This window comes from Channa argus, chromosome 5 (assembly GCF_033026475.1).
Source record: "Channa argus isolate prfri chromosome 5, Channa argus male v1.0, whole genome shotgun sequence".
Classification (NCBI taxonomy): domain Eukaryota; kingdom Metazoa; phylum Chordata; class Actinopteri; order Anabantiformes; family Channidae; genus Channa; species Channa argus.
In genome coordinates, this window is record NC_090201.1 from 24113724 (window position 1) to 24140731 (window position 27008).

At 38.9% G+C, this 27008-nt stretch overlaps 1 protein-coding gene across 6 annotated transcripts in view; it reads right to left on the reverse strand.

Annotated features, from left to right (window-relative positions):
- The window catches only part of LOC137126954 (plasma membrane calcium-transporting ATPase 1-like), a 90466-nt gene that overhangs the window by 54809 nt on the left and 8649 nt on the right, over window positions 1-27008 (reverse strand). For 5 of the 6 annotated variants that reach the window (XM_067503172.1, XM_067503170.1, XM_067503168.1 and 2 more), the window contains exon 2: window positions 379-782. In XM_067503172.1, the coding sequence (XP_067359273.1) occupies window positions 379-574 (196 nt within the window). In that variant the 5' untranslated portion in view covers window positions 575-782. Of the gene's footprint in view, window positions 1-378; window positions 783-14486; window positions 14551-27008 lie in introns of those variants that run through there. The other variant, XM_067503167.1, reaches the window with a different exon arrangement.

A 27008-nucleotide genomic window follows, 5' to 3' on the forward strand; every position in this document is an offset into this window, starting at 1 on the left:
GCTGCGTATGAGCATGTTAACCAGTTGCCTTTGCCTGACTGGCAAATCCTCCCCACTGAATATATAGTGTTTATTTTACATAACAATATCTCTCATAGACAGAGAGGTCATCACTAGGCAAAATGATTCAGTCATCTTGCACTATGTAAATCTTTACTTTAAATGGGAGTCTGACAAAGCTTTGATCATACTGTGTGAGTTATAATATTCAAACTAAATTAAAATGTAAATGTATATGGGCTGCGTTTCAAACTCCTTGTAGCTAAGGCATTACAATGTTAGTCCCACCACAGTGAGTAAAGGATGAGGGATAAACAAGGCACAATGCTTAGGTTGTGTTTGTTTTGTGTCTTGTTTGCTGTGCTGGACACGTCTTACCTTCTATAGGTGAGGTTTTCAGTCGACGGCAGATGCCCTGCACATCTCCATACGTGTCTCGTATCTTATTGACAGCTTCTGCACTTCGCAGCTCCATCAGGTTCCTCAGATCCATCACGGTCATACCAAAGTCCCCTTCATGGTTGCCCTCAGCAACCGAATTCCCCGGAGGGTGGTCCGCCGTGTTGTTGGCCATATTGGTCCTCTTCACAACTGTGTTGGTGATGTTCCTGCAGTTACTGCCCGTCTGAGTGTCTATATTAAACCTATGTAAACCTCAGACCGGGTCGTCAATTCACAGGAATTGTGGGTAGTGTAGTTCTCACACGAGGCAGGCAGAGGAGACAAACACTGATGTTAACTGACCTGGTTGTGCTTGTTCCTCATGTTCCTCTGGTGTCACACTGCAGAGGGGAAAAAAACAAACACAGGAAAACACATTTTTATATCCAGACAGGAAAGACACAGCAGTCAAACTAAATCATCAGCAGAAAGATCAGTTCAGGACTCCATTAGATTTTTACTAATTAATATTGCAGATAGTAATTGGCCAAATTAGATGACAGCTTCTCTCTAAATCATAAAAGGAATCCCCTGAATCACAGAGGTCGTTATGATCTAAACTGATTATCAGCCTGAGCTGTTCCACTGAGACACATCCATGTTGGTAGAGATTAGCTTTCCCTGGACAATAAGATCTAGGTTTGTGGTTTTGATATAGTATGAACAAGAAAAGGGTTATTTCTTTTCATTATCTGCAAGTCAATTCTCATTCTCAAAATATCAATTGTCATTAAGAGAATAATGAAACTCAGATCGGGGTTAAGAGATAAAAAGCTGTGATAATACTGTAACACTGCTTTGTAAAATACAAAGTTTCCAAAACAACCCTTTTTTATGATCAACGCTATGAAATACTATTTATAAAACTTTCCTAATGAATGTGGAAGAATCATATCATACAAAACAACTAAATAATGGAAATGGAAAGAAATGGAAGAAACACGAACACATAAGTCTTCCACCAAGTCTTCCACTTCTTGGCATGAACACACCAAGTCTTCCACTAAGACCAAGAAAAATACCTGAAAGTGGGGCTCGTAAATTTGCTCAAGAGCTATTTAAGAATCCAAAACAAAACCTGATGAAGTTCTTAGAGGCAAATATCCACATCTCCACAGTCAAGAATAGTCTGCACACAGGAAGCATGCATCACTTACTTCTAGATACCATGCTTGGACTGTGCTAAAAGACAAACTAACCACCATGTGAAAAAAACAAATTCTAAGTTTTGGAATAAGATTTCACATGGTACCCAAAGAGTTTGGAGGAGGTTAAGTCAAATTAAATCTGCATGCCTCAAGTATTCTGTCCCCACTATATTATGTTTCTATATGAGGTATAGCAACATCAACACTTGATGAGGGCAGAAAAATTTGAATCAGTTACTGAAAACAATTGTAAAGCTGTATTGTAACATTGGAAAATAAAGTCAATAATCTTGAGAACTAATAAAAAAGATTAGATGTTGTGATCAGGAGTAAAGGGACTGGATTCAGAGAGACTTTGCCCTGCTGATGAAGAACCTGAGGTCAGGACTGTTATTCTGCAGCTGTAAGAGCCAATCAGCAGCAAGCAGAGAGCAATACACCAATAAGAGGGAGAACTCGAGTTGGCCAGGGTGTGTGTGTGTGCGCGCGTTAAAGTCCAACCCATCACCACAGATTATGTAAGTGCACATCAAAGGCTGTACTGTATTTTTTGCTGTTTAGTGTTCTGCCCACACCCAAACAGCAGCACAGCCTGTAAGAGAAGTACTATTCTTGGCTTCGGGTTCTCTACTGTGGTGGTTTGGGGTCTATGATACAGGCAATATCCTAGGTTATTCTACGGTTGTTAAAATGGAGGAAAGAGCACTGGGCCTCGAGCCCCTAGGATAGATTGTAAAGTTCTTTAGACACTAAATATGCTAAAGGCCAAAATATGCAACTAAAAGCAATCAGTATAAATCAATCCTCTCTGCTCTGCTCAACGCTCCCTCTGCATGATTCTGCTACACTCTGAAAAGCTTTTTTGTAAAAACACAAAATAATGAAAAGGCTGGAAAACTGGCTAAGCAAGGAGAAATTATTTAAATTCCCTGACTGAAGAAGCCTTGCTGAAAAAAAAAAAAAAAAACCATTTAAAAGAGAGTATTTTTTGTTTGTTTTGTTTTTTGTTTTTTTACAGGAGGTTTTGACAGCACCTCTCCACATTAAGTCAAGTTATGTTCAGGAGCATAATTCTTGTAAAACGTATCTCTAAAACTGAAATACTGAAATGAAAGCTTTTTGTCATTTGAATACATGTGACTTGGTTTATTATACCTAAAACCTTTATTATACTATAAAAGGGCCTTAAATGTGTTTGTGTAATATGTTCAATGTTTAGCTGGCCTACAGAGTGCTGCCATAATTAGTCAGTTAAACAACTGACAAAAAGTTAATGTGCAATTCTTTTGACAGTCAAACATTAACAACAATGACAAGCAGCATGTCTAATATTCTATTCTATTAGTCTAATGTTTACACATTTGTATTAACTGAAAAGCTTTTGGTAATTTAGTAGGACAAAACAAGATGTCCAAGATTATACTTTTGTTTGTCGGAAATTATAAGAGACATTATTTCTACCATTTTATTGTAGTTTATTGACAACATAAAGTAATTGGCAGTTTAATTAGTACTTGCAGCCTTTATGCCCTAAAAGCAAAAACATTGTGATACTATATCCTAGCGTGGTCTCACTGTCAGAATACTGTAGCAGAGGAGATGTGTGACTTTCTCACTTTTGAAATTAAATGTTTTGCACATGGGTGAATGACAGAAAACATCTGAAAAGCAGGGGATAACTCTGTGCTCATCTCAATGTCAAATAGTTAAATCACAACACACAGAGTACATAGTCTTCTACACAGTTTACAGGTACACTAAAATGTTTACAGCAGTTAGTCATTGATGAACGTCTCTGAACCACTCAGAAAGCAGGTGTTTGAGGTTATCCAGTGATAGTTTTCGGATTATCTGTTACGTATTCAGCATTATTTTCCATGACACACATTTGCCAAACTAATATAGGCTGTTTTCATGACAAGCATACATCACATTTCACAACAGTTTCCGTTGCCTAACATGGAACAGGGAACTTGAGGCGATGCCTTAAATACTCATATCACTTATATATTACCACCACTTTGTAAAAATACTGTTACAAGTAAAGGTCATGCCTTCAACAACATTATTTACTGTAAGTAAATGCTGAAAAGTATTACCTCATATTCCACATGCAGTACCAAATGTAAAGGGTACTCTTAATGCAGAATTAAGAGCTTAAATATTACCATGTTATGAGGATTGATGCATTGATATGTTAATAGCTAAAATGCAGATACAACCTTGTACAGTATTTACATGATTGTATGTTGTAAATCTAATAATTGGAATTATTTATTTGAATATAAATTGATTTTGTCCAGTATTTAAATAAATTTACTCCCTTTCTTTCCACCTTTCAGGGAAATCGTGTTTTGGAAGTCAAGGGTGAGAGCTAACAGCCACCGGAAGCTAATGTTAGACTTCACTTCATCGGCCCCAAATAATCTATGAACTCTGAATATAGAAGACTTAAATAGACCCCCGTGTTGTCATAGCGAGCGTAGAGTGCACACCCAGGTATTCACACATATTTACAAATATTTAATATTTACAGTCAGACATACAGAGGGGGGCCGCAAATTAGCTCCATTTCTTACTAAGACAACGTTAATGCCAACACACGTTCACTATACATACGGTAACTCATTTCCATACACATGTGAAACTGCTTGACCATGGAAAACAAAAGAACCGAAAAGGCCACACATAGCTGATTACAGGCCATACATGGCCACCACAAGTGATGTCTTAAAGTGTATCCACGTTGACTGTCCCAGTGGGGGCCAGTCTACGTACAAATAAAACTTCAGTGGTTTTAGGGTTATTCTGACGGCTGCACTGATATACTGGCTGTGCCTTATAGTTTTGACTCATACAGCTACAAAATACAAGTAAGGGCGTTGTGTTGCAAGTTTTCTTAGCGTTGTTTCCTGTGTGTTTTTGGTTGCTATAACAAGTCTGTTCTGTTTACATTAAACATTGATTAAACTCGCATCATCTTCAGATTCAAATAGTGTTTTAGTTTTCTCAAAAAGCACAAATGAACTCTCTCCGTCTGTGTTCAGTAAGTAGCCAACTTTTAATTCATCAGTCATTAACACATTTAGGCAAGAGAGAAATACATTTTATGAATTACCTACAAACTTCATCCCATTGATTTTGTACATTATTACACAAATGGTTGATGTCATTGTGATCGAAGGTGTTAATTGTAGATAATGAATGGTTTGCACTTATATAGCGTTTTTCTGCCTATTGGCACTCAAAGTGCTTTACACGGCTTCTCATTCACCCATTTGCACTCACACACTCATCTGCTTGGACAGTTTCTGATGTGAGCATGTAATGAAAAGGTAAAGGCCTAGATCATTGGCAACAGTATGTTGTATATTAATTGAGCTTGTTTCACAGCTTCTCTCCCACTATGTTTACAAAGTGAAAATTTAAAGTAATTTCAAAACCAGTTCCACCACACTAACTACTTCTAACACAGACATGTTACTAAATATTTACTGACTGATTGATGTGGGAGACTGCAATACTACCCAGCTTAGTGAATTAGAAAGACATTTTTTAAAAGTTGCAAAAAATGTAGACTTTTTCTAAATTGTTCAGCCTTTCTAATACGTTTATGAATGGTTTATTGTAGTATAAATACACAGCTACTATAGAAGATCATTAACACTGACCAATGTATATTATTTTTTGAAAAAACAAATTCTCCTATAAAGACATTTTTATATTAATATAATTACACCTGTTTTTTAACGATTTATTCCTTTGTTTTTTATTACTCTCACCCACCAATTACGTGTGTTTTACATAGCTTTATATAGAAACAGGGTAAAAAATGTTAAATACTGCTATACAGGAAACCATTGAATGTCATATCACAAACTTCGGATACTAGATAAATAATCATACTCAAATGTTTGTAAGCATTTACTGAAACTCAGTCTATGGCAAATGTCTTAAAATCTATACTGATCCTTTCAATTGTGAGGCCTTTTAGTCATTAGTTCTGGAGAACGTAGCAATATTAAGTCAACGTACGTAGAGTGGAGACATGCTGCTGACTGAATTAAACTTGTGCCAGGTGAAAGGTGACACAGTTTCATTTAGGGCACAGAAAGAAACCCTAAATAACTGCTCAACAGGAAGCAATGTCAGAACTTTAGCTAGCTCTAAATATAGATGGTTTTGATATGCTGCCCTAAAAAAAGTGTGTGGGTGCATGTGTATGTTTGCGAGCATGTGTGTGAGAGACAGCATGTCTACCCTTTGCCCATCTTATCTGCTTGTTACTGAATCCAGATTAAATTATACTGCAGCCACCATGTTGCCAGTCACTTGTGTGTGTCTGCGCGCACATCTTTCTACACTCATACAGCCTCACTTTAGCTTAAAACCATTAATGTGAAGTGGACATTTCAGTATTGTGGCCAGTCCTCACTATTTAATAGGGCTATATAAAAAGGTTAAAATAGTCGCAGTAAGGTTTTTAGTCGTGACAGTTAAGGTTAGGGTAAGGATTGTATCAATAACTTCACTCTTTACTGCCTATCACTACCTCTTTTGTTTTCTTACTAAATTGTAATTTATGCTTAAATTATTTGTGCACTTCTTGTGCACATATCATGTGGGATGAATGGTAGAGATGGAAAGTTTCCCATATTTATGACCCGAGTGCAGAATGTAATCGAACAGTTCTAGACAGCTGTATAACTTCAGAGTTGGTCATGCATGATGTTGGATTTTCCATCCATCTTCTAATAAACATGTTTGCACTACACAAAAATGGACTCTGGACATTAACAGAGTTGACAGTAATGCTAGGATGCAACAAACCGCTGTGACACAAAGAGCAGACCTCTAGTATTTTTGAAATCTGTAAAGTAACACCTTACAAACTAAGAATGTATTGTATAGAGTTCGGCACAAAATACACGTTCTGAAAAATCAACAAAAGAAAAATCTAAATTCAGACTGTAAAATACTGTTTGCACAGCCAACTATGTATTCAACTAAGCATGTTTTACCCTACAAAATACTCACGCATTGCATGAAAATAACCATTATAGCTTATTAAAATCAAATAAATATTAAATTACTGATAGAGCAAACTTTTGTTTTAAGCAAGATTTTATAAATGCACACACATCTGCATGGTCCACTTATTGCTGAATCAGTATCATAGCCAAAAATTTTACAGTGGAAAAACTTAATAAGTCTAACATCTTTCCACAAAGTTGTAAAATATACACCCTCTTATCACTTTACTGTCATTAAGCTCTGTACTTACACTTGCTGCAGCCAATCAGCATTCCCCCTTTTCTGCTGTTTGGATCTTTGCAACATGCCATTGTAAGATAACAAATTAAATGTGATGCAGATTACACACTGAAGATACAAAATGCTTTAATTCCACAAGTCAGAGTTCTTCATGCTTGCGTGCTAATGGAAAGCGACCAGGCAAATTAAGAGCTTTAGCCTCAGAAGAGTTAATGCCATGTCATAGTTTTGCCCTGAAACATGCCTCATCAGGCAATATTTTGTCCAGATTTAGGACCTTCTCACACACACACACACACAGACACTCACATACTTTGGCTCTCTGTGGTCTTTCATTCAGTTAAACCAGCTGCAGTCATTGACATGTTTCTCTTTCCATAAGTAAACAACTCCATAAATATCAATTTATTTGACTGAGGTTTTCAAAATCTTGTCTCTCTCTAACTCTCATTCATCTTTTCAGTTTATAAACAGGCATTTCCTCTGTCTTTTTATTATCTTCAATTGGACAGACCCTCTTTTCAGCTGCTGTTTGCCTCCTTCCTCTTCCTTCTCTCTGCCTCTGCAGACACACCTGCTCTGCATACTAAGGCAGCAGCCTGCACCGCCCTCCTCCAGACACACACACACACACACACACACACACACACACACTTACACTGTTGGCCACACCCTCCACACAGGGAGGAACTTTATTCTTGTTGCACAGATTACATACAGACAATCTCATTGAATCATGTCATAGTGACTTCAAGCAGACATTTCCGCACGCAGGGCACATCAACGAGCCAACATTGTGGCAGTGTGTATTTGGCCTAGAAGACTATGTTTGTGTGTGTGTGTGTGTGTGTGTGTGTGTGTGTGTGTGTGTGTGTGTGTGTGTGTGTGTGTGTTTGTGAGGGAGTGTCGCAGGATGCCAGACAGAGTAACAGGAGAGTGAGAAAGGAAAAGACAGGCCAGGAATGCAGGAGACCACACCCATATCTGCAGTCATGTGACCAGTGTGGAAAAAGGAAATCCCCACACTGCAGACAGATGAAGAAGAGGTCTGGACTGGAGAATCTCACACAGATACACACACACACACACCTCAAATCTATCCAGGAAACATCCCTAGGACACACACAAACACACAGTGCAGTTTCCCTCAGTAAAGTGTGTGTTAATGTTGCTCTCTGATGATTACACAATTAACAATTACCAAGGATCATCTTACAATTCTCACAGACTAGCCCCCCACACACACACACATACACACAGCTTTATTAATAACTTATCTTCACAGGAAGCAAAACAGGCAATAGATTTGCTGCCAGTTTCCTGTTTGTCCCTTCATTCCTCATAATCCTAACTGCTCAGTTAGCACACACCTGTAATGAAAACAATAATAATCATCCTAATAATAATAATAATTTAAGCAATTTAAATTTTAGTAAAGAACTTTATGTTCCCCAACCTCCTGATTTTAGGAGGAAATGAGTTTAAATGACACAACAAATCAGTTTAAAATCAGGTGAAATTGGATGGGTCCTACCATGGTTTTATTGCCAAACTGGCCTATTAGGCACAGTTCCAGCACAGGTCAAAATGGCACTTTCATTATTTTTAACCGTCTTAGTCTGGTTTCTAAGAGCCATCCAATGATCTTGACTAGGTTACATAAATGAAAAATGGATGGCACCAGAGCTTGAATGCATAGTTTAAATATCTCAAGGGGTGTGTTCAGGCTGTATTCACAAATTCCCCCCAAAAATATTTCCTGATAAATTGAGGAAAAAACACAAGTATCTGATTACTTTCTTATTTCAGTAGAACAGATAAAGCTGAGCAGTGCCCGTTCTTTAGTTCTTCCCTCTCTGCAGTAGAGCATCAAGTACCGCAATAATCCTAATCCTGTGGTTTTTGTTACCAAGCAGCTATGTCTTTGTGTTACTCTAAAACATTAAACACACGTTAACACATTAATCATGGTTATTACAAAGGCATTGCCTAAAGACCAAATGATACTTTCCTGCAATGGCCAATGGCCCTGTCACTCCAAAGGTGAGCCTTTCCCTCCACAAGGACCACACGTGCCCAAAAAACAACAACAATATCTATATCTAGAATACTCTCTTCATCTGACTGGGATTATATCCAGTCCTTGCTGCTTCAGGAACAATGGTTGACACCAGGCACACCCTTCTAAGACTAAATGCTCTGGAAACACCGTAGTGTTAATATCCGATTCAAAACTCTGGAATTCCCTTCTTCCTGTTGTATGATATTTTCCATCCATCCTGTCAGTATTTTCAAGGATCAACTTACTCATTGGCCTTTAACCAAGTCTAGTTTGACCTTGTACTTCTGCTGACACCTCAGCGGAAGTTTACTGTCTCTAAAAGTTAGCAATCACAACAACAACACTGACAGCAGTAATCACGAGAGAAGTTTAGAGTCTTTTTTTTTAAGGTTTTTTAAGGTCAGCAATAATATTTAGCATGTAAAATGGTGGACAGGGTAAAGCTAGAGCGAGGAAAAGGGTTCCGGAGGCAAGACCAGCTTTCAAACCCTGAAGGACAAAGGGGAGAAAACGGATACGAACTTAACAAAGCAGCAACATCTGGAGAGCATCCAGAGAATCAGTAATCCTGTTAACAGCCAGAACTCAGCCTGCTTTTCACTGAATCCTGATCCACCCTGATCATAGTCCAAATACACTGAGGAAGACCTGCAGCAGTCTGTGTGTGGACACATCAGGCTGTAATGCTGCCCGTTTGTCCACCAGGTGTGAAGGTGTATGAGGAGCAGACACATAAAAGCTTCCATTGTTGTAGCAGATGAAGGGACAGAGGCTGGACAAACAAAAACACTTAGAAGAGCTGAAGGATTTAAAGCAATGTCCCTTTAATGTTTGGCCTTTTCATCAAACAGCAAAGCTATTATCTACTTTTGATAAGATAACTGGGTTTTTTTCCTTTTTCTCCCCCCACCAATTTTTCATATCACATTTTTGATACCTTTAATAAACACCACAAAGAGACCATTACCATTTGCAACCAACAGCAACTTTCATAAGGTTTGTGAATTTAGAACCTTATTTGTTTACCTTATTTGTTGTTTAAAAATATTAGTAAACCACAGTGTTGGCTGGATGACTTCTTTCCTTTAAATAAATAAAAATAATAATAGGGGCATTGTGGTTTTTCTATAACAGGTCCACTGACTACAACAGCCGTCACTGTCGCATCATCCTACATGCTCCTGAACAGTTTCCTGTCAATAACCAAAGGTGCAGAGTCAACAATCAAGAGAAAGTGAAGTACTTTGTACAACTACACAGCTCTAGTTTCTCCCATTTTGCAGCTACTGCAGTATCGTCTCGGAGAATTCAAAGTAGGTGGCAGTAGCTCATCTTTGGTAAAGCTGCACTTCATAGTAATGTGTTGTGTTAAGTATGTAATGTGTTGCCACAAATGAACAGTATTTTTTATGTTCCTGTAACTTGTGTGAACATGATGAATCCTAAAGCATTGGTAAACATAGACCACGACGATTAGCTTCTCCTCTGTTGTGTTAATTATGCTTTCACTTTAAATATTAAAACTAGCTATTTCAGGTTTTCTGGGGTTTCTGCTTCAGTAGCTGCCCAAACTTAAAAAAGACGTAAGCAAACCACTGGAGATCCAGGAATAACTCTGTTTCTACTCCTTTTGTCTTGTTTATTGAAGCTTTCTTCGGTTAAAAAACGGGCTCAGAACAGGATAAAAACAGGATAGAAACAGGTTGATAACCTTAAAGAGAAAGTGAAAAGAAAAATATCTAAATCTAACATTTTATTATAGCCACCAACACTATGGGCCCTTCAATCTCACAGTATTGTTACAAGTTTAACATAAGTTTAAATAAATACAAGCTTCATGTGCACAAATTACTCCACATGCACATGGCTAATTAGCATACCATGCTGAATACACAACAAATCACTGTTTTATGCTACGTCATACAAATATTTACAACACAAACCCGAAACATGTCGTAATCAAACTAGTTGGTTAACTAAATGAACATAGCAGTAGTTTACACAATAATTTTTTAAAATAAAATCAGCTTACATACTAGTGAAATCCACACTGATGAAGCGTCCCCTTCTTATTCCGGTCAATCGTAAAAGAGTAAAACTGACTTTTCATCACTTCTTCTTAAAATTCAACCAACAACTTCGTTCTCACAGTCTGCATCTGCACTTTTCTGCAGCCGGATCACCTATACTGCACATATGTTTGCTTTCCGTCTCCACAGAAACCTTGCTTAAGTAGTCACCTCCCATTCCTATTAATGTTGCTTAGCAACCACTCCTCTTCTTCTCAATTATAATTATTAATACATTTCCCCCTTTTCTTGTAACGTAGTTTTTTTATTTATCCAATATTAGGTTAACATTATTTCCAAGTTCAACCTCACAACCCTCAACCCTTTCAATTGAAATCAAAGTAGTTGTGATTGAAAGTTGAGCCTCTTTCAACTATCTTCTGTAGCGAGGCTCCTTTTGAACATGTCCAGCTCTGCAGGGCGTGCACAGTCTGCAAAGCCAGCTCTCACTGACAACAAATGGCAGCTGTCACTAGTCAAGGCTTTGGAATTTATATGTATGAACTCTCTGTTCGTGAGTGTCCACCGTTGCCTCCCATTTCTCCATCTCAACTTGGGTCTGTTGTTTCTCTTCTTAATTATCTGTCCCCTGCAGGTAAACTTTAGTGACTGTATCACATTGGGCAATCTCTTAATAACCTTCATTAATATTGAATTTAGAAGATCAAAATTAGGCACTTGCATTCAATGGTTAAAAGCAAGATTGCTATTTTAGCAATTCAGTAATTTAGGGAAATAAATGGGTAAATCAAAGGGAGACAGAAAAACTGCCTTAAAACTGCCTTTAGGGTGGATGATTAGATTTTTATCATTCAAGTCATCAAGTCATTTGGCACACACCTCCATCCAAAGTGATTTACATGTAGGAAACAGGGAAACAAAACAATGGCAATGTCTTGCCCGAAGACACTATAACATGTGGGATCAAACAACTGATCCAGTGATTAGTGGAAATACCCAGCGTAACCCGTTAGTTAAAGGCCACCTCAGTATGTGCAGACATGTAGGCTGTTTATGCCTTCAAGAGAAAAAAAAAAAAAAAAAACTGTTTAAGTCACTGCATATTGCTTAAACCAAAGCATCAAAGTGGGTTACCATGTGACACACAACTCCAATTTCAAGCACAAAGAATCTGTAGTTTCATTCTTTGCTTTTATTAACTGTGGCTGATAAGCAGCTGAGTCAGCAGATCTTCGGGATTTTCTGGTCAGGTCGCCCGAGGACCATGTTTACTGTAAACGCTTCTGAAGTCGGCAGAAGCAACAAGCACCACCACTTTCAGATGGATGACAAAATTAGACACGATCACTGTACCCAATCTAACCCTTTTAAATGTACGGGATTTTTCTATTTTATGGCTTTATCGGACAGCAGACAGGTCAGCCAGAGAGGGCAATGGCATCCAACAAAGGTCTGCCCCAATTTTGCAAATACATCATACATGTCTTTAACCACATGACTACTAGACACTTCACAGGAGACAATTTTTAAAAATAAGTTTGGTTTGGGGCTACTGGCTAAACCCGGAAATCTTATAAAACCATATTGCCATCGTTACCTCGTAATAGTAAGCAGAGTGATTTACGACAATCAGCCAAAACATTAATGGCGGTGGACTTAATGGTATTGTGAAGGACAAAGGTGAGCACGGACACTCTGAGCAGTCTGCGTCTACACAGCTAAATGAGATACACTGTGTGCAGATGTGATAGAAGTGCAGAAACTCAATACTCTAATTAAAGTGCAAGAATTTGCCGAAAAACAACAACATTCCTACCACTTTTCCCCGAGAAAAAGATTTGAGGTAATAAGCCCATAATCTACATTTTAATTAAATAATTATAGTAAAAGTACTCCACTAAGAAAACAATGTAATTAACAATACTGAAAATATGTTGAGTAATTAATACAAATATTTTTTAATTAAATCTAAAAAGGTGGTATTTTTGCAGTGGCTGATTGGTGCAACTGGATGTGTATGTAATGTGGAAATCAGTCGAAACAATTATTCGGTAAATTCCTACAGCCGCGTCTGAAAGTCTATTGGAAAACCTAAGACCAGAAAAGGCAGGGGACGGTTTTAGAAATACATAACACATCTATTAAATATAGCTGCATTGCCGGCTCACGCTTTATATATGATGAAGATTAATTTTAGGAAATTTCCTAAACTCAACCACCTCAACTTATTTTTAGCTATCAGAATTTCAGAAAAAGGAAGCTTCACTCCACATTCATCTGTTATTAGTGAACTGTAAATAGGAAATCTAAATAGTCAAACATTTTTACGATGAAGTCATACATATATTAATTATCTTTTCCTTATTCATGCTCTGACCTGTGTGCACTTTGAAGGTGAAAGCCTTTGAAGTGTGTCAGCATCTGTGCAGTTTAGACCCCACCAATTAGCTCTGACAGCTAACGAGCTCTACAGAGACGTCCTGCGACGTCCTGCCTTTGATATTACCCAGGTAACACCACCTGCAGCTGGGGTCAGAACCAGATGGCTTTCTATGGGCTGCATGCTGAGTAATTTTATGATCCTAATTTTCTGAAAAGTCAAGTTTGGATTAACATGCGAATATTTTGGAAATCAACGTCGGAAACATTTACTACTGCAGATACTACTCCAGTCATGAGAATGTGGAACGGGGAGAGACGAATTGACCCAATCTTAATCTGCAGGTGAAGCTGGTATCACGCTATAATTTTCAAATTCTCAACTCAATACCCTTTTCTTGTAAAATATATATTCGTATGTTCTGTTTATTTTGGATGCCTTCGACTCCTCATCAGATACATATGAACACTACTCTACACAGCTGTTTTTTAGCTGCTCGTTAAGGACATGTTATCACCCCTGTGATAACATGGCTTCCTGCTCCAAGCGTAGCTTCATTCTCATATGTGCCAAGAGTTGCACTGTCCCGTTTACTGTTGTTTCAATTAATCTGAATCAAAAATCAGTTGCTGTTTATGAGTAAAATATATGGCTACAGTTACAATTATTTTTGTGCATCATAATGAGTGATATTCACTTTCAGTGACGCCTCACACAAAAGGAGAGGGTGGATGTATTAGGGTGAGCTCTTCTTGTAGTATATTCATAACAGATGGTGACTGGAGTGGGGCCTCAAGTTACACGTTATGTCACAAACAAACAACAGAGTTGGCATGCAATCCGATTTTTCTGATCATTACATTTTTACCAGTAAAATAGTTCATTTTTTGACAGCCCTATTACCCCACACCAGATCCATGACATCTACTTTTGGACCTGCTTGCAGAGCAATTTTGTTGAACACAAAACATTACATAAGCATCATTTAAAAAGGAGTAGAACATTTGAAGATATTTGTTCGTTTACTGAGCTTTAGGCCCACTAAAATGAGGCCTGTTGGGTCTATGCAAATGTGCCTTAAATGGCTTTACATTACAAGTACCATGAAATAAACAGTTTCTCCTTTAAGAAAAATCCCAAAGCAGACTTACAGTGGTGTATGAATGCTGTGCGCGAGACAGAAAGCCAAGGCATGCCAATGAGACTTGAAGAGTGTCTCTAACACGTCAGATAGCAGCAGTTGTCTGCGGCACGTTGATAAGCAGGACACACCGAGTGGGACACGCCAAGATATTCCTCATGAGGTAGAAGCAGCTAAAAATGTGACAACCAACACCATGACAAGACAACAGATCTCACAAGTCAAACCAGGGAGTTTATCGAACATGTTAGGTAGGTCAGGATCAGTGATATGGGAGGATACATGAAGGACAAAGTGTTTACCTTAAAATCTGAACGTCACCGACTACCTAAAAACATGTAAACAAGAAGCCTTAAACTTATATTAGATGTTAAAAAATAGGAATGTTGGCATTTTTTTGGTTTGTTTGTTTTTTTTAATTGTGACTCGTTCCAATTAATTTTCCTTACTTTACATCGCATATCCTGCGACTGCACATGTTCACGTTGTTCAAAGCTGAAACAATATATTGTGACCTAACCCCAGATCCACTGTAGTAACAGCACTAGCGTTAGTTAAGGCATGTTTATGTTGTTAACAACCAGCCAACTTCAGCAGCAGCACAGATGTAACATTGTTGTTTTGCTGCTTATCAAAAGGAACATACTGAAGTGTTACGACTGCAATCATCTTTCCTTCCTGTATTGCCTTATAGTCCACAACCTGACACCACTCTCACTTTTAGTCCCGTCTTTATAATTAGTGCTTTTTTACACTTCTGAGTGAGAAAGAGTTGTGGAACCTGAGTCATATGAGTTTGCACTCAGTCAACAACTACAGCTAACAGCCTACAGGTTAGACATTTTACGGCAGCAGAGCCAACAGGCACGGTGAACTGTTTTCCACTAAACTGTATTGCTACAAATGTCTCATCAGCCTCCTGCTGCTAATAAACAAACAGCTACTTCCAAGCACATGATGTTGTTAGTTATTCTGAGGATAGTTATTGTCTCCAAGTGCCTGTTTGTTACCGACAGTAACCAGATTTCAGAGTGTTAAATTTGTCATCGTGAATTCTGAAACTTTAGAGACAGTTTTCATGTAGCACTCTCCTGTAGTGTGGATCACTAGGGAGCCAGCAGACCTTGCAACAACATAATATTCAGATTAACATTGTACTAGAGTAAAAGAATGCGGCATCACCAACCATAAAAAACCAGCATGAATGATTAGAACTATTCACTGGCTATCAACGGAAGTTTTTCCTTTATCAGAGTTGAGAAAAGTCAACATTCTCTGTGGAAATATGCACAAAAAAACTTAATAAACTCTGGTGACCCATTTCTTAAAGGAAACACTAAAATGAGTCATAGTCATTATATATTGATTTAGGTGCCACATCAGGTGTCTATATGCATATAAAAAGAAGTACGTTTGCCATTCTGGCCTGGTTGAAAAGGCTGCAGTAGTGACTCCATGTGCATCAGGGGAAACCATCAACATCCTCCCAGCTGAATAGGTAAACTAATGTTAAAAAGTTGCTGCCCTTTTCTACTGTGAAAAATTTGACTACGTCTGTGAGTTTGAAAGGGTTCTTTATTATGCAGCATTTAGTAAATCATTCAAAATGATTCCTGCTAGAGATAGCCAAGAATAGATAAGCTCTGAAATCCTGACAAACATGTCTGTGTTTTAGATCTAAGTGTATTGTTTGACGTGGTGTAATATACACAAGCAGCAGTTCCAATCTCACAAATGTCTTGCGGTCTGTGTGTGTAAATTTATCACTGCAATGATGGATGCAGGCATTATAGTTTCACCGTGAACATATAAAGCTGCTGTTGGTGAGAGAAAAAAAATATGTATCAATCAATAAAAACGACGCAGTTCTCTTGCTTTATACTATAAAAATTACATGTCAATAACAGGAACAAATAAAAGGACTACTTAAAAATAAATAGAAATGAATCTGGCCATCAGCCAAAGAGTTTCCATCTACTGTACATTAGAAGATATGATTCAATATAATGAGCAATATTTATGGCCCATCCAGTTGAGTCTCAAGAAAAATCCTGGAAGAGGAAGGGGAATCCATCTGTCCTGCTGATTGGTTGTCAAGCAGCAGTCTAAAATAGCAATCTGTCAAATGTGTTAAATTAGCTAATAACAGTTCTCGTTTGGAAGGCACCTACAGACACACAGGCAACAATCACTGGATTACTTAGAAATGAAAACTATACCTTTTGTGCTGCAAGCCGATTTATTTATGACGGACATTGGAGAATGAATGATATGCTCAGTGAATTGAAGGGCACGCGGAATCTCAACTATTTCAGTGTTCAGATGTGACTGAGTTATGACTGAGCATATTTTCTTCCAAATTTGCATTAATCTGGCTTTACTTTTCTCGAAAATATCTTTGTCACTGTTAATGCTACAAATGCTGACCCTGTTAAGTGAGCTGGTGTGTACCCATCCCTTTTACCTCACAGAGAATGGTTGTCTCACATGTCTACCTCTGCACCTCCCCTTCAACTCATCAGCTTGAAAACATTTTAAGGTTCTCTCTGATTCTGATTTATCCTCTTAGCGTTATGCCTGCTTTTAGAATGAATTCCTGGAGCTAAATTTGAGCACTGCTGAGGAGGGGATGGTAAATCCAAGTTCCTGGTAGTTTTAGGGGTCAAGAGTTATCAACCCAATCAACAGCACTGGATTGGAACGGTTGGGCAGAACAACACCGGTAATAACTTTTTTGTACAATCATGTCTCCTAAATATTATGTTCCCATGAACCTAAACTGCAATACAATTTTTCTGGGATACATAACTTCATATGAATTACATTTTCTATTTTTTAAAAAATAGATGTGATGAATACATCCCTTAAATGTCTACAGCATTTTTAAGATTTGTTTTGGGTTTTTTTTTTTTTTTGGTTATGTACCAACAGCAGTTTAGAGAACAATTCATTTTACTCCCCTTTGCTACAGATACATGGCTTCTTTAAACTATTTTTACAGCGTGGATTGTGTTCAATTTACAATTTGTATACAGAAATTCCTCAGAATTATATTATGGTAAGGTGTATGTGGAGCTGAGGGGAAAAAAATAAATATTGTGCTACCTGCAAAGTTGTCATGGTTATGCATATTTACAAAATACAGATTATCATGTTCAAACATGGACTGTCAGTAACAGATGCTTAAGTAGAGATCCAGGTTAATAAGCAGTTGGAAGACAGGTAGAAAACAGAAAACAAAAAAGCACTTCAGCTCTTCCTTCTGTTTGCATTTCTTAACATCAGTCTGATACCTGCATACAGCAGGTTCACTGACAGAAAGGTCACCTACAACATTTAGGCAAAGCCAAACAACATCATGTAACTAAATCAATCATGCGCTGATGCAAAGCTAACTTCACGGGTATTAACCAGTGTTGCAATGATGGGGGAAACATTTTTCTAAGGCATGTTATGTTCTCATAAGGAAGTCAAAAGTAAAGAAATGACGTGAGATGAGATGGATTATAATGCAACAAGGATCCCAGGCCAGAATGGAGTGAATGATGAACCCCGGGCTACCAGGGCACCCTGTGTTTAAAATACTATCCAACCTGTCTGCTAGACCCTATTCCAACTAGACTGCTCAAGGAAGCTTTCCCTTAATAGACACGTTCGTATTAGATATCATCAATCTATCTTTAGAAACAGGCTATTTACCACAGGCCTATAAGTTAGCTCCTGTCTTTACTCAGTTGTTTTAGCCAATTACAGAGCAATATCCAATCTCCCAATATTTCTAAAATCTTTGAAAAAGTAGTTTCAGACAAAACTGAAGTGATAGTATTTGGGCCTAAAGATCTCAGATATATGCTGTCCAACAACATCGTTAATCTAGATGGCATAACTCTGTCCTCCAGTACTGGTGCAAGGAACCTTGTTGATCAGGATTTGTCCTCTACCTCACATATAAAAACAGCCTTCTTCCATCTACTGCCAAAATTAAGAGCCTCCTGTCTCAAAGGGATGTCAAAAAGCTAGTCCATGCATTTGTTACTTCTAAGTGGGACTACTGTAATTCCCTACTTTCAGGACGTCCAAGTAACCCTCTAAAAAGCCTGCAATTAATCCAAAATGCTGCAGCAAGAGTGCGGACTGGAATTAACTAGGGGGATCATATTTCACCTTCACTAGCTTCTCTCCATTGGCTTCCCATAGACCTCATAGCACAATATCACCCCAGTAGACCACTTTGATCTCAGAATGCAGGCCTACTTGTGGTTACCAGAATTTCCAATGGTAGAATGGGAGGCAGAGCCTTTAGCTTTTAAGCTCCTGTCCTATGTAACCAGCTCCCAGTTTAGATTCCTGAAGCAGACACCCTCTCTACTTTTAAGTATAGGCTTCCTCTTTGATAAAGCTTATAGTTATAGTTATGCTGCTATAGGCTTAGACTGCTGGGGGACCCACCCACTAATGCACTGAGCTACTTTCCTTCTCTCATCCCTCTCTACTCTCCTCTCACCCTACATTAATTTGTCACGACTATAAGACATTAACTTTGTGTGTTCTCTCACCGTCTCTTTCTGCAGGTGTCCCCGACTTTGGAGCGGTGTGTTTTCCATTGTGCAGCTACCAACCTGCCCTATGTTTTGTTGCTGCCCTTTTCTTTCCTCTCTCCACTTTCCACTCACCCCAACCGGTCAAGGCAGATGGCTGCCCACCCTGAGCCCTCTCATCCTTTTCCTCTCCACTGTTGCCTAGGGCTCGCTCAAGGGGGATTTGTTGTGTTTTCTCTATACATCCTTATTGTCTTGACTTTATTCTGTAAAGTGCCTTGAAATGACTTTATTTATAAAGTACCAATTCACAAGAAACTTAATTGAATTTAAACTTCATTGCACCCTTTGTAGTTTCAAAACTATTGGCCTTGATGACTTTTAAATGGCATGCAAATGGAATTTCTGACAACCTCTTGTTTCAAGTAAAACCAGGTTGCAGGGTAATGATCCTGCAGTAAAAGAAATATGACTACAGTACAACAATCTAATCTGAATATTAGTCAACTAACACCTTCTGGAGTCTTAATCATTCCTGTTTGGACATTTTCTTTCCTATTGTACAGAGAAATAACCCATCAGCCTCTTTGTCCTCAGCAGTGAGACTGCACATTACTCAGCCTCAGATGACTGCTGCTGGAGCATCTTGTGACTGAGAGCAGGAAGGGAAAAAAGCTTCACAGTCTGCTGTTTGTTGGGCTAAAAACCAGTTGGACAATGTGACACCAAACATTCCTGGGTTTTATGAAAAAAATAACTGTTCTAGCTGACAGTGCGTGGAGTGTGTGTGAATGTAGACAACACTAGCTGCCATTCATTTTAATGGGTGGGAGGAGTATATCAGCAGTCCAATCACAGCACAGCTGAGTGTGTGACAACATCGTGTTCAGTGGAGGAATGTGATGTGAGTAGACAGCAGGAAACAATCAGTCATCAGTTTCTGTCTCAGTAGGAGGATCAGCGGTACAACGTGAGGACAGCACAGTGTTTCATCCAGAGTTATGAAAGGGTGGCCACTGGACGTGCAGATTATGGTAGAACAAGCAAAGATGGATTTACAGATGAAAATTTAATTAGGCACAAGAAAAGCTACATGAAGCTTGTAGCGAATTTTTTTGCCTCAACAACTTTAAGAAACATCACTGACCGTGAATAGCAGCCCCAAGCTCGTCTAGTGACAAAGGACAGGTAAAGACATTTGCTCAAGTTAAGAAAAGTTCCAGGAATTGGAATTTCCCAGGTTCTGTCCAAACACAGAAACATCTATTGAAAGCTATGATATGTAGTTAAAAAGTTTAAGAGTCCCTTAACTCAATTAAAGAAAAAAAAAAAAAAAAAACACCACCTTGTGATTATGAAGCTGCGAGTCTAATGTCCAGTGTGAGTAGTGCTTTTTAAATCCAGCACATGCAGAAATTTGTTCCGTTGCAGAGGCCTCTTTTCCGTGTGCTTTTAAACTGATAGCCATTACATACGTGTTAACGCTTGAATTAGCATTTGGATATAGATTGCCCAAGGAAATGGGAAGACAAATCCAACAAGTCTAAATGAAATCTATTGCTCATGCAGGCGCCTGACTTTCTATTTGTTGTCAGTACATAGGCTAATTTACTGGAGCTAACAGATGTTGAACAGCAGTTACTTTTACTGAAATTACTGCAAGGCAGGAAAAAGAGCAGACGGCAAAGGAGATTGTCTGTACAACCACTGAACGAACTGAGGCAGAAGGACAGAGTGGAATGATCATAGTTGCGGACTATGTAGAGGCCTCCGGCTACTCAGAACCTAAGCGAGACCTATACAACAGATTTAACACGAGTAGAAATCAAGCTTGACTTCTGGTTAACCCACCTCCCCAACGATGATGATTATATTTTTTATAAGTCATATGGGGTTAACTGATCCCCCTGAAAGTTTGGTTAGATCATGTTGTGTCTAAACAAAGTTTCTGTTCTTGGGTTTAGGTTTTGATTTAGGAGTAGAAAGACACCTATAGAGGACAGAGTACAGAACATCAGCTCTGGTTACTGATAATCACAGCAGAGCAGCACTAGTTGCCAGGCCTGTATCTTTGCACTGCACCAGTAATACCAGAGCAAAACTGTGTACTACATGCTGTATATTAAACACAAACATGACGTGTGATGAATTCACACTTCCCTAAGTAAGTAATATGGAAAGAAATGTCTCAGCAAAAAGCACTCCCCAAGAATGGAAAGTCAGATCAGTGCAATATTAACCAATCAACTGATTATTGGATTGTACTCTATACAATGTTTTTACTTCAACAAACTGACATTTTTCAGTACCTTAAAATCAATGGCAGACACTTTTTCAGAACACCTTTATTCCAAAGCCAAGGTTTTGCCAACTATACAGTTGAACAGAATAATAGGACAAAAGAACAAAACTCCAGATCTGATTCTGCTCCTCAGAGTGAAGTTGTGAAGTTGAGATTGTTCAACAGCAGAGCAGCGTGCAGGTCCCTGTTCCTCTCTGATTTGTTGTATGTTTTAACAGATTTCATTCCAGATTTCTTCATCCCTGTTTTCAGTGTCTTGGCTGTGAAAGAAGTGTGTGTGTTCAGATCTGAGCTGTGTGTTTCGGTGTACACACACACACACGGCTGTGTGCTGTTTGCAGTTTGTGCTCAGTCACCATGGCAAAACAGAGCCACGCCCCCCATGCCCATTTCTCCTACACAAACACTGCATTCCACTGACCCTGCACTGCCTACACCAATACAAAATACGGAGACCGGGACTAAGATCTGAGAAGGATTCGGACCTGTGTCAGTCAGTTGTGTGTCAGTAATGCGGGTCAGCTAGGACACTGCAGCATTTGCAGCCTGAACAGGAACCAAGAGTGACTGTCAGCAGGGTTTCCCCACAAAACGGTTTCGTCTTCCTGATCCTGACTCATATCATCTCATGACCAGTTTTGTTAAATTTTGAAAACCATGTAGGAAAGCAGGGTCATTGCTGTGAAGCTAAAACCAAAAATGACACAATTGTATATCCATCCATATGCACTCTGAAAGTCCGTAATTATCGCTGCCATTGTCCAACACACACCAAATCACCTAGTCACACTGCTCCACTGGGCAACAAATTTTTTAGTTCCTCTGTGGTGAGAACGCAAGAGATAGAACGTGAAGACAGGCAGAGCTGGACAAATATGTGACACATACACACAAGCACCTGTGGGCTGTGTGAGTAGGGAAGTGAAATCCTCACCGTTGCCAACACAACATGGGGAAACCATCAAGCCTCCACTTCCTGTTGGCTCTTTTACCACCCTCAATCTGCTCACTTCCTCCTCTGGCCGACACCTTTCTCTGACTGTTTCTAAGAGGACAAATCCACTTTCACATACACACTTCTATAAGAATAACTAAGATTGATAGACTGGCAGTTGCTTAAGGGAAACTGATCCTGCTCAAAAGCAGCTTACTGGTGTGCTCCCGATGTGTTCAAAAAGCTTTTTATGCTTTTCAGTCCCTCTTTATTCTTCCTCTATGAATTGCTCATTGTGGTTGTTCTCTAATTTTTGTTGAAAAATCGCAAAATATTTTTTTTCTCATGGCCTGAATTTGGGTTAAATAAAAAGGTCAGAAAATATAAATCAGAGGTCTGCGAGGGGCACACACCTGATGACTGCGTAAACCGTGGGCAACACACCTAACATCTGGTCAGAAAGTACTGATAATTCTGGAGATAGGCACACCTTCAAATCTCGATTATACTCTGTTTATTATTGAGGTCATAGTGGTTAGTGGAGTTGTACTGGAGTGCAATATAAGGTGGTTCTAATGTTTTAGTCACCCTATTTAAAATGAAAGGGGTGGCGCATAGGAATGGCACAAGAGCATTACATACACCATTAAATGCAACACACAGCATCACAGAGAAGGAGGATTATATTTAGATAAGAACGGAACAGACCTAAGATGCTTCTAAAAATGTAAGGTTAGACAGTGATGAAATAATGAACCACTAACAGAGTCAGTTCACTTGCAGCTCTGTACTTTGTATTTCAGTTCTGGCAGCTTGTTGGTAAAAAAGCTTTCTGCTTTCTCCTGCAGCATCCCTGTCTTTATTCTCTCATCTTTATCAGTTGTTAACATGCTGCAGAGGGACTCCAAGTAAGCTGCCAGCATTAAACACACACACACACACACACACACACACAAACACACACACACACAAACACACACACACTCTAGACTACAGAATGGGCAGGAAGATCTATTTTATACAGCTGCTTAGTCCTGGAGCTGATTCAGTTCACTGCAGTCTGTTTAATATATAATATAGAAAGTGGAACATTAAAGAGCTTTCAGACAGTGAACAGTTGCTGCTGCTGTCTCTATTGACTCACATTTAAAAATTACTGTAGCAACGCCAAAGAGGTACCCTTATCAAATACCACCGCTATTTTTTGTGAGCTTCTGCTCCATGACCTAACGATAGTTTCACTTTTTTTAGCTTGTAGTTTGACCATGGCAACAGCAAAAAGCAAACAAGAGGAAAATGACGCAGCAGCTGGCATCTTAGATCCCCAATTTGCTGGAATACACCTCGTGCAGTTAACAAAAAGAACCATCAACAAAAACATCATATTCACTATTAGATTATTATGTCTGGAACAATAAATAGTTTATAACATTATGTAGTTAAACTTGGTAATTGTATCATATAACCATTTTCTCTATTATTTCTCTATTATACTCAAGCATGATCTATTTTACTACGTGAGGAGATTACAGCACAGGAACAGCAGCAGTCTGCAGTGTGCATGTGAGGTACCGGTTGTTTGCAGGATCTAAAAGGTAGCTGGTAACTATGCAGAGTTTTGTTCAGCCTACACCCAGGCAATGTAAAAAAAAAAAGACTAGTTAAAAGTTAAAAGGTGGATTTATACTGTAGTCCTGCAGTAGGTTTTGATTTAGCTTTAAGCATTAGGCTGTATTAGGCCATATTGTTATTAATGTATGTTGCCTTTAACACCAGCAAGGCCGACCTTTTTTTTCCTCCTTTTACCGAATGTCAAACTATATTCTGTAGCGGCTGTATTTACATGTTTTTCATATACTGCAATACAGAAGTGTGAGCAGAATGTTTGCAGCGTTCCCCTCGTGCCATATTTACTTTTACACTGCCATCATGTCAGAAGGACAGCCAAGCAGTATTCCCTCTGCTCTGACCAGTAGTCAGTAGCTCCATGCACAGACTTAAAGCTCCACACTGAAGCACAAATCTTGCTTTGGCAGGTCGCCCTTCGCAAGCACAATTTTTTTACATTGGAAGAATGAGTATCTTGTACGTGGAATTTGACTATGGATTACCAGAAGATCTAATTTAAAATCGGTAACTGTACACCTGGTGGCTCAATGGGTAGAGCAGCGGGTTGGAATGGAGAAGGCCACGGGATCGAGCCCTACCCCACCAGGTGTGACCCTGGCCAGTCACCAAGGGGCACCTTCGTGCCGCTCCTGAGCCCAGAAAAAAAATGGGAGGGTTGCAGCAGGAAGGGCATCCAGTGTTAAAAACTCCTGCCAAATCAAGGAACACGTTCCGTTGTAGCGACCCCTGAAGGGACAGCCGCTTTGTTTAACTGTACATTATAACGAGATATGATGAGCTTTTTTGGTCACATAATAAAGAAAAAACATAAAGGATTATTTGTAGAGATGCAATTATACCAAAAACCTATGACTTCAACAGTCTTAATTTTTTATCTTTAGCATACAGTCTGTTTTATCTGATTAAATACCTAGTTCAGTACCTGCGTCACTTAGCCTGTCTGTCTGTTTGTCATTTAGATGTATCTAGCCAAAACTTGTTTTGTTTGCCTAGGTATCATTCTGTCAAATTCTTGTCCATGTCTTTCTGCATTTTAGCGATTGTGGTAGTTAAGTCAGAGCATCGCACTAGGCCATGATTTGACCCTTGGCCAATGGCACTAATGGCAGAGCACGGCCAATAGGTTTTTAATCTGTCCTTGTTGGCGACGGATGGGTTCGGTGTCTGTATCACGTAACGCTGCAATGACTGCTTGCTGTTGCTCCCGTTATGTTGAGTGACATCAATGATCAGTTTTTGCTGCTGGCAGGTTTAACATTCTATGTCTGATGATCAGCAGAGATGGGGCTGGAACTGCGGTGGTAAAGCACACAGCTAGATGTCTAAGACTAACCAAGTAGATGACTGACTACATTCAAACCTGCTTGAGGTGCAATGTGTGTGTAATATACATCATTTCTGGGGACAGCTTTGCCTTTTATGCTGCTACTTTCATATTCTTACACTGCCTAAAGACAACTGGTAAGGTTGTGCCCTGCCTGAATCCTGCCTGCACCACGACAGCAACAAGGCACTTTTTTATCATGATAAATATTGATACGTCCCTGATCTGTGGCAACGGAGTGGCAGCTGTTAAAATTCAGTAAAACTGATCATTATTGATCTTCATAGAAACGGTTGATGCACATCAACCCAAGGAGCAAAAAAGTACACTTACATGTAATATTCCCACACACACACACACACACACACACACACACGCCCATGTCTATTAGTACACAGCATAAATCACACCCACAAAACTCAACTCACTGCAGCTCGTCACATTCACAACAAGCTTCAACACCTCTCTGCGCCAACGATTTCACAAGGATTAACTCTCTCTCTCACACACACACACAAGCACATACACACATCTGAGCATGTAACAGCAGCACCTTCACCTTCAGGATGCGAGAAAAGTTAAAGTTAGAGCAGGAAAGGAAAATAAGCTAAAACAGACAAATTCCACTACTCCTCCATTTGGAATCTCCATCATGAATATATAATAATGACTTGATATGTTTGTAGCAGTTGCACAAATTAAGATGCATGATTTACATTTAATGTCGTGACTCACTTAATTCTCTGCATTATATTTTTGCAGGTTTAGCTTCAATATTAATTGTGTACATATATAAATAATTACATATTGTAGCTGGGAGAATGCCTGAGGCCAGCAAGCATCTATAAGTATCAGACAATATCTGCTTGTTTGCCAAATCTTAAAATGATGAGCTTCTGTATTAAGGCTTCATGTAACACTTCAATACTTGACCAGTTTGTGTAGTATGGGCGTAGTTTACACAAAACAGTACATGCTGCTTTAACTTGACCACCTTCATTGATGTCAAAATACCACATGGTGTAGGTTTACTGTACATGCAAAGATAGTGATTCCCCATTCAGCGTCCTTTAGTTTTTTTGTTTAACTATCGTCTGATTTTAATCGTTGTGTTGGCAGTTTCTGAAAACATGAGTTGCATTTCCTCACCAGATCCTAAAATATCTAGCTTCATTAAGCTCCGATGCTATTCTTTTATCAAACCTTTCATCTCTACTGACTATTTCATTAGCAAAGAGCTATGTAGAAAACAGGAAGCAGCTTCTCATTTTTAGCTAATGATGACTGTTGTTCTCCCTCAGTAAAATGACAAATGTCAATGGCAGCTTATTATATCAGCAGTGCATAATTAGGGTTAATTCCATAATGGCAAAAATGAAATGTTTGGCTGTTGTCCAGTTAGCATCCCCGATGAAGCCAGCTGAAAAGAAACATCTTGCCACTGTTATATTTTGTGAATCCAAATATTCAGTATTTGGATCTGATACATATTCAATCAACATTTTATAACTACTGCTATTCTGGTTAGAATTAGAGGTTGTCACCGCTAATTAGGCCACCAACAAAGATGTTTACAAAACCAGAAATCTTGAGTTGAGTTTAAGTTATTTATAATGTTGGTTTCTTTGCAAGTGATGAAAGCTGAACCTAATTAGAGTTGAAAAGCAGATGAGATAAAATGCTACTGAACCATAATCACTGTCAATAGAGACATCACAAGTGTAGGCAGAGAATCTGATCCAGATCCCCCTTTTTAAATTGCACTGGGAAAAGATGTTGTTGTTGAATGTCTGTTCTACTGCTCA